The following is an 18734-nucleotide window of genomic DNA, read 5'->3' on the forward strand; positions in this document are numbered from 1 at the left end:
TCTGCTCTTCCATCTTCCTACAATAAATACAGGTAAAAAACATAACGTAGAGTGAGTATTGGAGGGAAAAACTTTAACGAAATATCCCCTTTTAATTTCCAATAAATATTTAAGTATAATAAATAGGTTTTATAAAATTTTAGGTGACTTAAAAAAAAAACCTATACTTTTTTTATTGGAAAATTGAGTTTTACTCGAAAATTGTTTCCATAATTACAACATCACAAGAGAAGGTTAAATTTTTTTCAACTTTTTTTGTTAAGTTATAGATTGAAAAGTTATATTGGTTAGATGATTAACCGGACCTTTCAAAATTTGCTTGTAACACTTTACATTCATTTTGGATGATGATCGGATGCAAGATGCCACATTCGTTGTCCAAGCAACTCAAAATTAATTCACATACATACAATATTTATGAAATTTTAAAGCAAATTATACAAATGTGGCAATTAGTACATGTTATGCGTGTTAAATGAACTCAAACAGGCCCTCATACATTAAACCGAGATCAAGGATGCTTAGAAATTGAGCCAGGTTACGAATCCTGGATTAAAGTAACAAAATGCAGGGTAATGTTCTTGAGATAGTAAGCCATGTCTCGAGATATGTCTCTCTTATTTCATGATTTTTAGTTTTGAAGTTTGAAGAATCATGTCTCAAGACCTTGACTCGTATGTTTGTTAAGATTTTTGTCCCTTTAGTTTAGTTATTTCGTAATTCATACTTATAATTTTTAAAATAATAGATTGGTTAATAAAATTCCATATAGTTAAATTACTATATTTCGTACTTTGTGTAACACCCCTTGCCTGACCTGATTCTTAGGTCCGAGACATGGAATGTTACAGTCATTGTCGGAGCAACTACATACAATTAACATTCACATTAAAATATAAATCATGCAAACACAACGATTACAGATCATAAATCACATTAGGACCAAATTGCAATAATTCCAAAATTTCAAAACGATGTTTTGACGTGAGGAGTTCCTCGTCGCGACTTGATCGTCTATTTTGTCTTGTTCTGATGAAGGGGTTCCTTGTCACGCCATGGTCCAAAACCCAGATCTTGTCGTGACGACCATTGCTTGACGTCGCAACGTAAACTCTGTTTTAACACAAACTAAGCCTTTTGGTGTCTATTTCAACCAACTAAACCATTATACATATCTGGTGCATTTAGCATCACAATTAACGGCATAAAAATGTGCCAAAACACATTTCAAACAATCATTTAACCATTTTCTCAATCAACTAAATCAAAATGTCACAATTTGACACCAAATCAATTCAATTCAACTTATACCAATTCAAGCATACATGTAGTTATTCCACACTATCTTTTTGTCATATCATTCTTACTCAATATATATCATATCAAGTATTGTACTTTTAATTCAAAATGTTACTAAAACAAACATATTTAAATAGGCTTTACCTTACCAAATGTTCAAACATTAGAATAGGTTGAACAATGCTAACATTTATGTTACCAAAAGCATAACTCTCATTTACATGCTACGAAATCGGATTCAAAACTATTAAAAGACTACCAAATCAATAACGAAATAGTGTGAAATTCTCGTAGATCTGATCAACACGTTCAGCAAAATGGTAATCTACAAAGAAAGGGAAAACAATGGAGTAAGCATTTCAAATGCTTAGTAAATTAATATATATTTAAATGATAAACTTACCTCGATTTACATTTTAACAACTCAAACTAAATAACTTAGTAAAAGCATCTAATATAACAAATCACAACAACAAGATGGGTGTTAATTAAAAAACCAATCATGTAATATATCAAATTTATAATATATCAATTTGCTACATGTTAGATAAGTGATCAAAAGAAATTAATTTCTACAATGTTCATGTTGAAATTGAGAATTTTTAAAATTGGAAATTCTTGATATCTTTTGATAGTAGTAAGTTTTATCCCTTCATGGAGGAATGAACTAGTGCAAACAATAGCACTTGGGAATCCCTTACTAATTTTTTTTTTCAAAATTTTGATTAGGTTTTGTTTAATATGTGATTTAAGTAAGCAACATATGATATAATGAGAGTATTCCCAAATGCAATGAAAGGTTATTGCTGCAAAGTGGTTGACATTTTGAGGTGCTGAGAAAAGGAATTTAATTGATCTACTCTTCTATCTTCCTATAATGAATACAGGTAAATCACATAATGTAGAGTAAGTATTGGAAGGAAAAAGATTTCAGGAAATTTTCTAATGAAAAATATCACTTTTTAATTTAAAATAAATATTTAAGTATAATAAATAAGTTTTATAAAATTTTAGGTGACTTAAAAAAACCATAATTTTTTATTGAAAAATTGAGTTTCACTCGAACAATGTTTCAATAATCACAACATCACAAGAGAAGGTTAATTTTTTTTCAAATTTTTTATTAAGTTATAGACCGAAAAGTTATATTGGTTGGATGATTAATCCGACCTTTCAAAACTTTCTTGTAACACCTTAAATTCAATTTGGACAATGATCGGATGTAAGATACCACATCCGTTGTCCAAGCAACTCAAAATTGATTTACATACATACAAAATTTATGAAAATTTAAAGCAAATTATACAAATGTGGTAATTAGTACATGTCATGTGTGTTAAATGAACTCAAGCAAGCCCTCACACATTAAATCAAGATCAAGGATGCTTAGAAATGGAGCCAGGTTATGAACCTTGGGTTAAAATAGCAAAATATAAAGTAATGTCTTGAGACAATAAAGCCATGTCTTAAGATGTGTCTCTCCTATTTCATGATTGTTAGTTTTGAGGTTTGAAGAATCATGTCTCAAGACCTTGACTCGTATGTTTGTTAAGATTTTTGTTCCTTTAGTGTAGTTTTTTTCTAATTCATACTTGTAATTTTTCAAATATGTTGGCTAATAAAATTCCATAAATTAAATTACTATTTTTCGTATATTATGTAACAGCCCTCGCCCGACCTGATCGCTAGGTCCAAGCTACGTGTAACGACCCCAAATTCTAGAGTCAACGTTGAAGTGTTTACCTGGGTTGGTGAGGGATAAATTTATTCTGGGATTGGGTTTTGTTCCAATTAATTTGGGTGAATTTTGTATCTTTTTATAAGAAATTAAGGATGTTGAGAAGCTTGTGTGAAGTAGGGGGAAGATGGATGGCTAATATGGTGATTTTACCATATTTGAATAAAAGTCTTTTCCCAATTAATGGGAAAAGATGGTTTGGTAGATTGAGGTATGAGATAAAGTGGATTTATCCCTATTTTTCCCTATATTATAATCATCCTATTGTTTTTTTTCTTTTTACATTCCTTCATTTTTTTTCCTTCTTTTCTCTATCTATTTTTTCTTAGCAAATCATGTAGAGGAAGAGAGATTTGAGCGAGTTCTCACTATTTTTTTTATCCTCCAAATCTCAAAGAAGGTAAGGGTCTTGATCTAGTTTTTTTTTAAAGTTCCATGAAAGAAAAAAACATCTATGTTCATCAAGGATGAATGTGGAGGTTTTTTGGTGTTTGGAAATGTTTGAGTTTAAGGAATTCTCTACCATCTTATCATATTTTATTTATTTATTTAAAATATGTATTTTTACATCCTATCAACTCTTTTTTTTTATGAGAAATCTTGTGTGTTATATGGTTATTAGTTAAAGAGGGTGGTAAATCTTCTAAAGCTAAGGGTAAAGGCAAAGTGGTGGAGAGCTAGATAAGAAACTTTGTTGGTGTTTTTCCATCAAGGTGGTACCCTCTAACTCTCCTATGCTTCTTGATAAGTCATAAATATGATGCTTGTGTGATAATGCATGCATGTTATATGTCTTTGGGTGGAAATCATGTTTGGATGATTTAAAATGAAGCTAAAAACTTAGTTGTGAAATCTGCCAGAAACAAATTATTACATGAATAGTAAGTTTAAAAATTCGTCATAAATTCTATAAAAATAATTAAGAAGTTATCTATACATCATTGTAACCTTGAGTCAGTCTAGTTTCGTTTAGAACAAATAGAGATTGAGTTCAGTTTTTATTTTAAAATATATGAATTTTTGAGTGTTGAAAGGTCATAAAAATCTAGCAGTAGAATTTTTATAAAATAGATTTAGCAGTGACTTAAGAAAATCACAAAAAATTTCATAAGATAAAATAGGAATTGAGCCTTATATCTCTATAATCGTACAGAAGTCTAGTTTCGTTTAAAACAAACGGTGCTCAATTTAGAATTATATATTAAGAGTTATTAATTTTTGAATGAGAAAAGGTCAGAATTGTCAAGGTAGTAGATTGTCACATCTAATTAGTTAATATTTTAGCTGGAATAATAAGCAAGTTGAAATGAATGTGAGACTCAAATGTCATGGTTGTATTTTTGTGATTAAATTTTTGATGTTTTGTTTGCGCTCAGCCTTCAGGCTTTAACCTAATTAGTGGCCATGAGTGGCACTCGGGATAACCCTACGGATACCTGGGATTATTTGACTAGCGGCTATGAATGGCGCGGGACTATCTGGATACCTGATTATTTGAGTAGTATGTGCAATTTAACAGGTTTGACAAGTTTGATATGCAAGCAATTTGGTTATGTAAATTTAACGACTCATGATTTAATTATTCGATACTCATGTCATATTTTTATGTATACATTTGATTTGCATGCTTATATTTATAGATTGCTTGAAGTATGGTAGATTTGTTGTGTACTACTGAGTTTGTAAAGCTCAGCCTTTGGATTGTCTTAATGTTTAGATTTGTAGACTTTTGTTTGTGTTTGAGGAACATCATCGATGAGAGACTCCTAGCATCACGTATTTAGAGTACAGTGCCTTATCTATTAGTGGGCATTGTATTCCTAAGGCCTTACTTGTATTTTTTTGTAGGTCTATAACTCATTTATCATTTTTGTTATTTTGACTATTTTGATATACGATGATATTGGAGCTCCACATATTTTGTATAACTACTTTTATTACTATTTTCAGTATAACTATGTATCGTATTTTCTCTTATATAAAATATAGTTCAATGTTTTAAAATTATTTGAAAATTTTGCTGGGTTACTCCAGTGACCTGATGTAGCAACTTTGTATTCGAGTACTCTGTATTCGAGATTAGTGTGTTACACTACAAAATGCTACAGTCGTTGCAGAACAACTATGAACAATTAACATTCACATTAAAATGTCAATCATGCAAACATAACTATTATAGATCATAAATTCATTGTACGATCTTTCTCGACTCTTATACGAGCCTACGAATGCTTTGAGGTTAACCCAAAATCACATTAGGACCAAATTTCAATAATTCCAAAATTTCAAAACGATGTTTTGACGTGAGGAGTTCCTCGTCGCGACTTGATCGTCTATTTTGTCTTGTTCTGATGAAGGGGTTCCTTGTCACGCCATGGTCCAAAACCCAGATCTTGTCGTGACGACCATCGCTTGACGTCGCAACATAAACTCTATTTTAACACAAACTAAGCCTTTTGGTGTCTATTTCAACCAACTAAACCATTATACATATTTGGTGCATTTAGCATCACAATTAACTACATAAAAATGTGCCAAAACACATGTCAAACAATCATTTAACCATTTTCTCAATCAACTAAATCAAAATGTCACAATTTGACACCAAATCAATTCAATTCAACTTATACCAATTCAAGCATACATCTAGTCATTCCACACCATCATTTAGTCATATCATTCTTACCCAAATATATATCATATCAAGTATCATACTTTTGATTCAAAATGTTACCTAAACAAACATATTTAAATAGGCTTTACCTTACCAAATGTTCAAACATTAGAATAGGTTAAACAATGCTAACATTTATGTTACTAAAAGCATAACTCCTATTTACATGCCACAAAATTGACATTCAAAACTATTAAAAGACTACCGAATCAATAATGAAATAGTGTGACATTCTCATAGATCTAATCAACACGTTCAGCAAAATGGTAATCTACAAAGAAAGGGAAAACAACGGGTTAAACATTTCAAATGCTTCGTAAGTTCATATGTATTTAAACAATAAACTTACCTCGATTTACAATTTAACAACTTAAACTAAATGATTTAGTAAAAATTATCTAACATAACAAATCACAACAGCAAGGTGAGTGTTAATCACAAAACCAATCATGTAATGTATCAAATTTATAATACATAACATTTGAGTACTCATAATGTATTCCAAAATTTTACATTAAATTAATTCTTTAATATCACAATTGATCATCAATACATTTTGGATCACTTCGATTTCTCATTTAATATTATCCATATTATCCAATGAAACTCAATAAATGAATTTAAATACACTAGTGCTATCACATCTGTTGCTCGTTTGAACTGAACATATAATCTTGTCAAGTTACAATTTTGTATGGAATGAAAGTAGACTTCATGTAGTTTAGGATTATGATGCTACTCGATCTTTTCGGGAGGCTGTTCTACTAGCGAGGTTTGTTTCTCATTTTTTCTTTCTATTGTAAAGATGGTTTATCTAGAACTTGCAAAATGTTGATGGGATATGGGTTGAAGAGGACTGGAGCATTTTATTCAACATTGGTTGGAATGAATTCCTTTTTTGTAATGGGAATATTTGTGTTGAAAGGAACTTAGCAGCAGCTAGGTCTGTACGAGGAATATTATGGAAGGTAAGTTGCATGGTGTTAGTACAATGACTGGTGCAAGGTTGATTGGTGGTTGGAAAGCACCATCGGAATGTTGGGTGAAGTTGAATACAAATGGCACGGTGATCAAGGAGACCGACAACTCAACTGTAGGAGGCATGCTTAGAAACTCAGTCGATGAGTGGATTACAAGTTATTCTAGGAACCCGAGACTTTGCTAAGTCGAACATGCAGAAGCTTGGGTTGTTTATGATGGCTTATATTTGACATGGAATAAAGGTATTCGAAAAGTAATAGGTGAAAGAGATAACAAAGTCATGGTTGAGATCTTCATGAATGTTGCTATTGATGGGAATATCGACACCGTGATACATTTATCTCATATTTCACAAGGCAGAATGGGGAAGTTCAATTTAAATACGAGAACAGGGATGTAAATCACGTTGCAGACACCTTAGCAAAAGAAGTAATACAAGATGATTTTCATTTGAAGACTTTTGAAGCACCACCAGATAGTATTGCAGGACTAATTCTTTCTGATAAATGTTGAAAAATATGGATATCACATATATATAATAAGAATAATTACATGTTATTATTTATTATCATAAAATGTTAGCCCAGATGAAAAGTATGAGCCAAATATGTGTAGATATTCTAATAATTAATTTCTAATTGATGATGGACTGATTAGAAATTAGGGTTAATATACAAAAGTTATATATTAGGGTTATAGTTCCCAAATTACACATAGGTCACTTTTCTAATATCCCATCTTTAGAAAATAGAGAGACGCATTCTCTAGATTATTGGTGTGCTAATTTGGAAGATCAAAACCACAATATCTATATATTTCAAGAAATCGATAAATTCAGGTACGCTTCTGCATCTAGTTTTGTTCTTGATGATTTGACATGACAGATCCTGGTTTATAGTTTTAAGTTTATATTAGATCTTGTTTTTACAATTCTAACGAGTGGCATCCAAGCCTCGTCATGTTGAATCATTGAGAATGAATTGATTCTCTATTATTTTTAAATTGATTCATTTTTTTAGATTCTATAGATTTGGTGTTTTTATCATACATCTGTTAAATATTTTAGATTTAAAATTTTTAGGGTTTTAAAGCAATATAAATTGAATCAATAATTGTTTGATTTTTGTTGTGTTTGTTGTTATTATAGATGAGTGCTTTTTTACATGGATTATTTAAGTGAAAAATGGTGGCAGATTTAGGTTAAAATTAGTGCATCATTTTATATCATATGAATGTATTTATGTGATATAAATCTTATAATTTTTATGCATACCAAGTCGACCACCATTGATTTTTATGTGATTAAGGAACATTTTATTTGGTTTGGCCTCTCGCTAGTTAGAGAAAACAAAAGCAATCATCTTTAAATTTTAAAATCTTCCTTCGGTTACTTTGTAAATTCTTGAATAGTTGAAATTGATTTATGCAATTAATTTTTTTCACCACAAATGCTCTGTAAATTTGGCAACATTTGAATTGATATCTAATATGTGAGATTTTCGCACAATTGCTTTAATTCATGAGAATTGCTTTGGACTTTGGTGCATTGTTGGATGGGATACAATATAGGTGAAGGCAGTGATATTGCTTTAGTTCTTCTTTTTTTTTCTTTAAATATATATGGTTGTAGTGTTTTAAGGATGAATTTAGGGGTTTTTTTTAATGAGTATTTGATTTTGGCTGATTTCGAATATTTAGTTAAGTTATAATTTTTTTAATCAAATTGGTCTAATAGATATTTGTTGAAATTGTTAATTATATGCTATGAATATTTATTCAGTTTTTGGATGCTTTGATGCAAACTCACGTTAATCATGATATATGAATTTGGATTTAAGTTTGGTTCAATTTAACGACTGCTTGTAATTCATCAAAGATTAAGATATTCGGTTTAAATTTGAGATGAGATTTACCTTTGTTCAAATGATTTTGGTTTACATTTGAAATATTTTGAAACAAATAAATTCAGATTTTGGCTTTGGAATTTAATTAAGAATGTCTAATCTTTTAAGTAGATTAGTTGAAACAAAATGTCATCAAAGTGGTCTCTTTTATGTAGATTAGTTTATTTATAATATCAAAATGATTATATGTTTTTGTGATTCATACATTTATTAATTGACCCAACGTAAGTTAATATTTGGCAGAATTTCAACAAAATCTGTGGTGATAAATGTGTGACAATTATAAGGTACTTTATATGAGCAATAAGTTAGTCCAAAGATTGATTCATTGTTTGACATAATTTATTGTCAATGTTTGATTACTACAACAAGACTATCACTTACTATTAATATTACTATCCAAAGACTTGATATTAATATTGTGTTTGGTATCTTGAAAATGGATTAGTCACTATCTTGAATTTATTGTTTACTTATGAATATTGTTGTAAGCTTGTTTTTATCTATTTTGTTTTATATTCAGCTCGTTCATCTTCTACTACTACAATATCTGCTAATATAAATTCTATACCCATGGTTAATGGGACTAATTTCAATGAATGGAAAAGACACTTACTTATAGTGCTTGGTTGTATTGACATAGACCTTACATTAAGCGAAGAACAACCTACACCTTTCACCATAGAAAACAACCTTGAAGCTAAAAGATATTTTGAGAGGCGGGATCGTTCAAATCGCATGAGTCTAACAATCATTAAGCACAACTTTCCAGAAGCCTTTAGAGGCACAGAATTTGAAGAGATTACTCAAGCCAAGTGTTTTCTTGATGAAATTGAGAAACATTTTGTCAAAAATGATAAGGTTGAGATGACATCATTTTTGACTTCTTTGATGTTTTTGAAATATAATGGTCAAAGAAACGTGAGGGAGTACATTATGGAGATGTTCCATGTTGCTTCAAGACGTAAGGCACTTAAGATCGAGCTTTCTGAGGAATTTCTTATTCTTATGGTTTTGGTATTGCTTCCTACACAGTTTAACCAATTTAGAATTAGTTACAACTACCAAAATGAAAAATGAATTCTAAATAAGCTCATTTCTCATTGTGTGCAAGGGGAAGAAAGGTCTAAACATGATAAGTTTGAAAGTGCTCATTTGGCCAAGTCCCTCTAAAGACAACAACTTATATTTCGAATAGAATACCCATTAAAACAACTACAAAAACACTTTATGAGCTTTGGACAAGTCGAAAGCCTAGTCTAAAGCATTTTCACATTTGGGGATGTCTAGTTGAGGTAATGCCTTATAGACCACATGAAAAGAAATTGGACTCCAAAATAGTGAGCAACTACTTTATTGGTTATTCTAAGTGATCTAGGGGCTATGAGTTTTATGATATCACAATTAGGAATATTTTTGAAGCAGGAACTACGACATTTTTTTAGGATTTTGAGTTTGGAGGGAGAAATAAGGTTAGAGGCATTACTTTTGAGGAGGAATTAGATTTTAACTCAGTTCCTGCTATTGTTTTTGATGATTTTTAGGTTCTCATACCTATCATTGATAAAAAAATGAATCCAGTACCTCAACAAGACAATGTTGAACAACTCCCTATTCAAGATGATGTAATTGTTCTAGAAGAATAAACTCAACAACCTTAAGAACGAATGTCATTAAGAATGTCCACTAGAGAAAGGATTATAATGGCATTAATGGAATATTTTGACCTTAAGTTGCATTAGATGAAATATTAAGTTAATGGTTTCTCATTGGTAACATTGATCATACTTTTATATGGTGCAACTAGAAAACTTTGTGTTTGATTATGCAAAGTTAATGATTTTCAAATTAAAGAATTTCATCTATGGGCTTAAGCAGACTTCTCGTCATTAGTATTACAAATTTTACCAAATGATTATTTTATTCGATTTAGAGATTAATTTGGTCAATAATTGCATATACCACAAATTTAATGGGAGTAAGATTCTATATTTGGTTTTATATGTTAATGACATATTGCTTGTTAATAATAAATTAAGTCTTGACCAATACCTTAAGAATGATTTTGAGATTAAGGAAATGCATAAGATTCCCTACATTTCAAGAGTGGGGAGTCTAATGTATGCTTAAGTATGTAAGCGTCCGGACATTGCGTATATTGTTAGGATGTTAGGTAGATATTTAAGTAACCTAGTATGAACATTGGATAGCAGCCAAGAGGATAATAAGGTATCTTAAGAGAACAAAAAATTACATACTCACATATTGGGGGTCTAATCAGTTAGAGATCATCATGTATACAAACTCCAATTTTGATCGTTAAAAGTGATGCAAAATTTTGTCACTAGGGTGCAAATTGTGACGATATTTGGTAGTCTTTTATTCCAATAACAACAAGAGCACATCAAAGTCAAAGCACATAGACTTTAAGTTCATTGTTGTTAAAGTAAAAATTTAGAATGGTTAGGTGCCTATAAAGCATATTAGGACAAACTCAATGATTGTGAACCCGCTTACTAAGGGATTACACCCAAGATTTTTCATGAGCACACTACTCATATGGGTGTCATGTCATTTAAGAATATTTGGTTTTAGTGGGAGTTTGCACTTTTAAATGTTATTATGTTATAGACACATTTTCAATTATTGTAGTTTATAGCTATTAAGTTTTTTTTCCTGCAGAAATAAAGTTTATTTGGTTTATTTACACTCTAATTTTGGTAAAATTTGATCTCACTAAGTTAAGGAAGACTAGTTGAAAATAGGCATGTTTGGATCATATTGCATGTAATTTCCATTCTACACATCCATACTTGATTTATGTCATTTGGTTGTGTTAATATGTGATCATGGATGGATTTAGTTACAATAAATGTAACGAAAGTCGCATTGGTTCTATATTAACATAATTAATGGACGAGATTGTTCGGAATACCTTTTGGATATGATAGTAAAGTTTTGAGTTCATAAGGTTATATAATGACATGTAATTATAGAGTAATTAGTTTATATATGGGGTTCAAATGGGAGATTGTTAGAAAATATGGACATCACATATATAATTAGAGTATTTACATGTCATTATTTATTATCATAAAAGGTTAGCTCAAATTAAAAGTGATTTAATTTGGTTAAGGTATATTGGGCTTTAGTTATTTAATAAAGTATGGGTCAAATATGTGTAGATATTCTAATAACTAATTTTTAATTGATGATGAGCTGATAGAAATTAGGGTTAATATGCAAAAGTTATATATTAAGGTTATAGTTCCCAAATTACAACATAGGTAACTTTTCTAATATCTCATATTTAGAAAAGAGAGAATCACCTTCTCTAGATTATTTGTGTGCTAATTTATAAGATCAAAACAACAAGATACGTAGATTTCAAGAAATCGATAAATTTAAGTATGCTTCTATATCTAATTTTGTTCTTGATTATTTGACATAACAGATTCTATTTTACAATTTTAAGTTTATATTAAATTTTATTTTTATGATTCTAACAATAAAAGCAATTCTGCTAGTAATGTAGCTACTCAATATGACATGCTGTTTAAGCCTTCTTTTCATAAAAAAAAATGGTTATATTTGTGATTTCATGTCACTGTAGTTGTGATTTCTTAATGCTTGGATTTCCTACGTGATTTGTAATTGTAGTGAGGATGTATATAGGATTTTGAAGTTGAAGTTTAGGCCAGTTCATATTTGGTGGATAAATACAAATATCGTGTTTCTTTGTGTTGATTGCGTTTCTTTTGTTTTCTTTTTACATTTTTCTTTTCTTTTCGGTAAACTAAACTATTATTTAGTAAATATATATATTTTTTTAGTTATTTAACTATAAAAAGTTATGAAATGGTAGTTTAATTATTAATTAATTTCTTTTTTATTACTCAACAATGACAATTTTTAAAATTGACGTAATAACAATTTTAACTCTCAATATTTATAAATTATGTCAATTTAGTCTTAATTCTAAAAAAATTAACTCTCAATATTTATGCATTGCATAATTTGGTCTTTTCTTTTTCTTTTTGCAGTTTTGCTTTTGTTTATGACATTAATGTTACATTTAATACGAGTATTATTTTTTACACATGTTTTAATATATGACTTAACAATAAACTAACTTAAATAGAAATAGTTAGCCACTCTCATGAATTATTTTTAGCAAAAAGAGAATTTTTTTTGCTTATTGTGAAAAGGTCTTAATTTTTACAAAAGTTATTACTCATATTTCTAATTTCAAGTTTAAATTTGTATTAATTATTCCTAATTTTATGTCTAATTATTGTAATATATATGTAATAAATAAACTTTTTTTTCTCATGTTATTGCATTAGTAACCAATTGAGGCATTTAAAAGAATTGAGAAAAGATGAAAATTATTTTCTTAGATTTTTAGGTGTTTCTATTTTTATTTCTTTTTGTATATTTTCATCAAATTTACCTAATAAATTTAGTTTTTTTAGCTTTTTAGGTAAAAATGTCAAAGAAAAAAAAGATGCAACAAAACTACACAAGGCCAAATTATACAATGTGTAAATGTTGAGGGTTAATTTTTTTTAGAATTAAGAATAAATTATCCATGCACATCCTGCCACTATTTGAGCTACCCCTCATGCAAACCGACATTTTTACATTGATACGTATAGAGCTCTCTTGATACCACAAGTCTCCCGTGACAAATGAATAATGAGAGACCCCGACTTCAGCAAGATTACCATTCTCTGATCACCCCTAGTCTGCCCTCGTTCCACTCTAAGACGATAGCGTCCAGTCCATGTCCACTCCTCAATCCAGTGGCAAATCCTTGACGATTTGAAGTCCACCCGACCCACCACGGCGCTTAACGGAAATGCTTCTCCTGTAACCCATCCCTCTGTCGTTCAACGCTGCCTCTCGCTCGATTTCCTCCTCCCCCTCATCAGAACTGATATGCCACTCGTCAACTTCCCTACCCTCTATGAACAACGCCGTTAGAATCGCTACCATTACCACTCAACAAATCACCGAACTGAGACTTTACCCTCTTTCTCCCAGACGCTTGGAAAACTGAAAAAACTAACCAGAAACCCAAACTATTGTGCTATAGAAGCAGACATAACCGTACCAGAAAATAAGTTGAAACCGTATTAAGAAAACTTTAATGGAGAAATGCTTCTTACATGGATGAAAATTTCATGAAAGCCTAAAATAAAAATGGAAGTAACAGATTCTTCATTTAAAAACGCATAAGAGAACTATAGGCAAAAGGCTGTTAACGGCACCAGTAAAGACACTCATGCTTTGCCTTTGCCCTTTTTTCAATGTCTAAAACTTCCAAAAGGGAAGTTACGCGGCCTATTCGGATTGTAACATTGTAAGTGAAAATGAGAGAAAAAAAAAAAGTCAAATGCAAAATGAAAAAAAAAAATCTAAAAACGTTAATTCTGGCGTTAAAAATCTAGGAGTGTTGACACTTTTTTGGGACATTCCTTCTTGGCGCGGTGATTATTCCTTTTTGGTGCTCTGATCCTTGTGTGGTTGTTTTACTTGGCTTCCAAGTGCTCAAACAAGCATGAAGAACGGAGATGATTGTGAGGATGATATTCCAATTCCAACCACATCGGCTGGAGATGTGATGCTTTTGATAAAGAAAGGTTATTCTTTTTGATTTGTTGTTTTGCTGCTTGTTTATTCTTGCCATGTTTGACTGATTATCCTTATTTGCCCTTAATACCACTGTAAATGTACAAAGACAAGGATGAAAGCACTGTTTAATTGAATTTTTCCTCACAGAACCCTATCTGATCCATTCAGGCTGAGAATTCCAACCAAAGAAATGCTTTAGCACTGTTGATGCTGATGAACCATTTACACAGCAATATACTTAGGTTGTCATCCACAACCATACGACCTTATCCTTTCACTACATATACCCCATATGAATACACAACTTCTGCTTACCAAAAGCTTTCATTACGTCTTTTCCGAAACCCACCTAAAATAGGTGGGTTCTCAAACATCATGACTTCCATGTATAGGTTACGGTCACAGGTATATAAAACAACTATCTGACACATACAACACTACTTAAAACATAAACACTTTGATGTGTATTATGAATTCCAACACATCCCACAAAAGAATGCAGTACCGGATTATATACCAGTCAGACCCGAGCTCAACCACCACATTTAACTAACAGGGAGATCAAAGGGCCAAAGAAAGGAAGTTCAGAACAACACTTATCTATTCAGCCTTTGGTTCTCATAATGGTGATGCTGCCTTTTCCACCTTCAGTACGAATTTTAGTTTTGCCAACAACAGGCTTCCCAGAAAAAGCAGAAGTGGGGAAAGCAGCAGCAAGATCTTCATTGCTTTGTTTTGATTTTGATGGTGGTGGGGTTAGGATTCGCTGGTTTATATCCTTCAGGGTAACATCTCCATGGAAACCACAGGGTTTAATGAAAGCAAATGGGTAGGCAACAGAAGAAGCTAGCTTAGGGGCTGCGTGTATGATAGACTTCCTACCTAAATGAGCAACATTCAATCTGACAGTGTTAATCTTACTTAGTGTAATAAAATTTAATTTAAAATGTGATAGAAAAGCCAAAGGCATAGCAAACAGAAGGAAAATGAGAATGAATGTGATCACCTTTGAAGACAATATTTTGAGGAGTTTGAATTGCCTGCTTTTGTACAGCATCAACTGCAGACTCAGGTCGGGAATTGCACAACTCTATGAACAGAGAATCAAGTTTTTTCATAAAGTTAAGATAAATGACAATGAAAGAAATACTTATTCAGAAGAAAATGATTTGTGTACCTGAAATACCAATTTGAACATCAGATGTGCCCATAAGATTCCTGAAGCTCACATTATAAAGCAATCAGAATAGATTGATATCATGAATTCATGATCAAACAAAAAACGCTGCAAGTCAATAGAAGCATACAACTCATCAGAGCTAAGAAGCATCTCTGCATCGTTAAAATATTCAGCAAGCCACTCTTCACACGACTGATCTAGACCCTCATAACTGGAAGATGATGCATCCTCTGCAATATTTTGTTATGATTAAAAACTCAAGTACACATTTGATTCAGTTTGATTATTATTGTATGAAAATGGACTTGTAAGGGAAACCTGAAAATCCAGCAGTCCACTGAGCTGAACCAGGTAAAACCTCTTCAATCGAATCATCCCTCTCCTAAGCATGGAAAGAAGAAAAAAAAGAGAGCAAGAACCTGGTATAAGCATAGTACACTTAAACCAATATTTGAAACTTTTAATTGCATAACATTAAAAAGAAACCAGATATAGATGCAATATGTAAACTTTTAAAAGGCCACCAGAATAGGTAGAACTCCAGTACTCGTTATGGATGATGAATGAATTATAAATAATGATCAAATTTGAAAGGGAAAAAAACCAAGCTCTAGCCATTAGAAACGCTATACAAGGTTGTCTAGTCCAAACAAGTTAAAGATAAGATGGATGCACAAATAGCATAGATGAAGGATTTTTCCTTCTCAATAATACAGTCCAAGTCCATTTTCAAAACCTAGTTTAGAGATAGCAGGTCAAAACATATGATATAATGAGATGCTTTTGTTCATTTCTCAGCAACAAACATGTTATCTAGCACTCACCCTTGGTTTTAGGAGTGCAGATGGCATCTCATTGCAGATGAGGGAAGAATCTACTACATGAGTGTCAAACTGAAGCATTCTTCGCCTTTTAACTTGTGAAGAAGTCTCCCTTTTCTGTTCCAGTTCCTTGGTTATATTATCTGAAGTTGATGGCCATATTACTTTAAAGGAAAGAGAAGATCAACTATTATAAAGACAAGAAAGCTTCAAGGAACATAATTTACCGTTATGTGTAACATAATAAGGCAGTTTTTCAAAATCTTTAACAGGGGTTGTTTCATCAAACATGTAGGAAAGGTCTTCCTCATTCAAGGTCACTTGAGTCCATGCACCTAGGGAGGGATCTGCTCCGATGTTATTCAGACATCAGTAATCAAATTTAAAAAAAAAAAAAAAATCTCTTTATCACTTGGCTACTTCAAACATATTGACTTGAAATAAGTCATCATCGGTGTTAATAACTTACCCAAATTGTAGTTCTTTTGAATACCATGATTCTCCCCATGCGGATTCCAAGGCTCACTGCCACCAATCAAACAATGAACATAGAAAATAAAGTATTCAGGCCAAAGAAAGGGCCAATGCAGATGGACCTCGCAACCAATGCTTTACTGAAAAAGGAATCCGTGGTAAAGTATACCACGTTAAGGAAAACCATAACCAGGGTTTCAACAAATAAGAATCAAATTGCCAGCACAGACCATAAAAGAAGGGAAAAACAAGGAAAGGGAATCATGGTTAGTCTACATGTCTTTCAGTACTAATGTTTATGGTAATCGAAAAGAACTAAAACACAGCGAGACACAATTTTATTCAGAGCCCACACTTTCATTACAGTAAAAAGTACAACCCCCAACATATCCCCACTTCAAAAGTTAAAGGAAATAACCAAAAAGAAACTCATAAAATCCAGCAGAAACCCTTCTGAGAAATAAATTGTCATAAAAAAAAGCAATAAAAACCCAGAAACAACCCTCAGAAAGCAAGCATTTTAAAATCAAAAGACAGAAAAAAGGGAATTTACTGATCATTGTTGTAATTCATTTCTTCTGGTTCCCTTCAAAACTGAGTCAAATCCACCCCTTTGTTTATCTTAATTTCTCGGTCTTTACTACTTCAACAACACAATCAAAAGTAGCCGTTACACAGAAATCACTGCCACCAACACCAATGCGTTTACATATTTATAGAGCACTGGAAGCAGCAGCAACTTCACTGGCCTTGCCCTTTCGGCCTTTTATCTCTGCTTCAAACCAAAAAGAAAGTGTTTAAGGGTTAATATACCATTTGGTACCTGAGTTTTTCTTTAATTCTTTTATGTTCAATTTATCACCCGAATTTTTTTAATTTGATACTTAAATTTTTTATGTTCATTTGGCTTTCATATTTAATTTAGTACTGTCCTATGTTTTTTATTATAACAAACATGTCCAATGTTAATTAGACCATTTGATGACATTTGGTATAGAAACTAAATTGAACATGAAAATTAAATTCAGATGTTAAATTGGGAAAAAAATTGAGTATCGAATTGAATATTAGATTCAAAACTTAAGTGCCAAATAATTATTAAGGAAAAATTTTGTTATATATATGGTTGACACCCTAATTTTGTTAATTTTAATGTTGAATTTTTAATTTTGAAGTTTCTATATTGATTCAATTAAATATGTTAAACTCAAATTTTGTAATCAGTGATGTATTTTATGAGTTGTAAATTTAATTTATACTCCCTAATTTATCTTTTTATTTTTTATACTTGTTAAATTTTAAAATGTTAGTTATTACACATGTGATATATTTGCAACATAAAATTTTAAAAATTGTAAAATTTAACTTAATAATTTTGACCGCAATCGTTTAATTCAAAAATAAAAATTATAAAAGTTAAAAATATTAAATTTAAGTATAGAAATTTATAAATAATATACCACTAATAATAAATTTTGATGATTTTAATCACCTTTCTAAGGATTTGTCTAAGCCAATTTAGGTTGAGTTTGGATGGGCGTTGTGTTTACTTGTGATTAGTGTAAAATTAGTTGTGGCAGTGAGATTATATACTGTAGCGTGATACAAAAAGTAAACTAAACGCACCGCACTACACCTCGTCACCCATCTAAACCCACCCTCAATCACCTTTTCACCATAAATTTGATCTATCGTTAAGCTAGAATTCTTACCAAAATGGGAATTTAAGACATGAATTGTCGATTGAGTCTTAACTCGATTTGTATGGCCATTGTTGTCAAAAACAGGAGGACATGGGTTCGAGTGCGCTGAAGCACAATATCATCCTATTTATGAGTTGAGGAGGGGTTATAAATAGTTCTAAGCATTATATCAAAAAGAGCATATATAATCAGAATTTATAATGAAATTATTCCGCCAAAAGAAAAAGCCATGAATTCCCCCCTTTTCACAGTGAGTGGGTGTGAATTACACGCTTAAGTTTTATTATTAGTCCATGTATTTTATAAAAATGTGTATTTAGTTT

At 31.2% G+C, this 18734-nt stretch overlaps 1 protein-coding gene across 1 annotated transcript; it reads right to left on the reverse strand.

Moving 5' to 3' along the window:
* Positions 1-14357: 14357 nt before the first annotated feature.
* LOC107955247 (protein XRI1) lies at positions 14358-17460 on the reverse strand. The gene is made up of 9 exons (XM_016890989.2): positions 17262-17460; positions 16704-16759; positions 16462-16581; positions 16238-16377; positions 15732-15795; positions 15541-15643; positions 15411-15451; positions 15240-15323; positions 14358-15115 (listed from the first exon to the last, which is right to left on the reverse strand). The coding sequence occupies exons 1-9, from the start codon at positions 17279-17281 to the stop codon at positions 14838-14840; spliced, it is 906 nt and encodes a 301-aa protein (XP_016746478.1). The 5' UTR covers positions 17282-17460; the 3' UTR covers positions 14358-14837.
* Positions 17461-18734: the final 1274 nt, after the last annotated feature.

The sequence above is a fragment of the Gossypium hirsutum genome, chromosome A07, assembly GCF_007990345.1.
Source record: "Gossypium hirsutum isolate 1008001.06 chromosome A07, Gossypium_hirsutum_v2.1, whole genome shotgun sequence".
Lineage (NCBI taxonomy): Eukaryota > Viridiplantae > Streptophyta > Magnoliopsida > Malvales > Malvaceae > Gossypium > Gossypium hirsutum.

What these genes read in the sequence shown, in the direction of transcription:
- LOC107955247 (XM_016890989.2), bottom strand. Translation starts at nt 17,281, where the DNA reads ATGAATTACAACAATGATCA. An exon ending in ATGAATTACAACAATGATCA is followed by an intron (nt 16,760 to 17,261) that starts GTAAATTCCCTT and finishes GATTGGTGGCAG; the next exon opens with TGAGCCTTGGAATCCGCATG. An exon ending in TCAAAATATTGTCTTCAAAG is followed by an intron (nt 15,116 to 15,239) that starts GTGATCACATTC and finishes TTGCTCATTTAG; the next exon opens with GTAGGAAGTCTATCATACAC.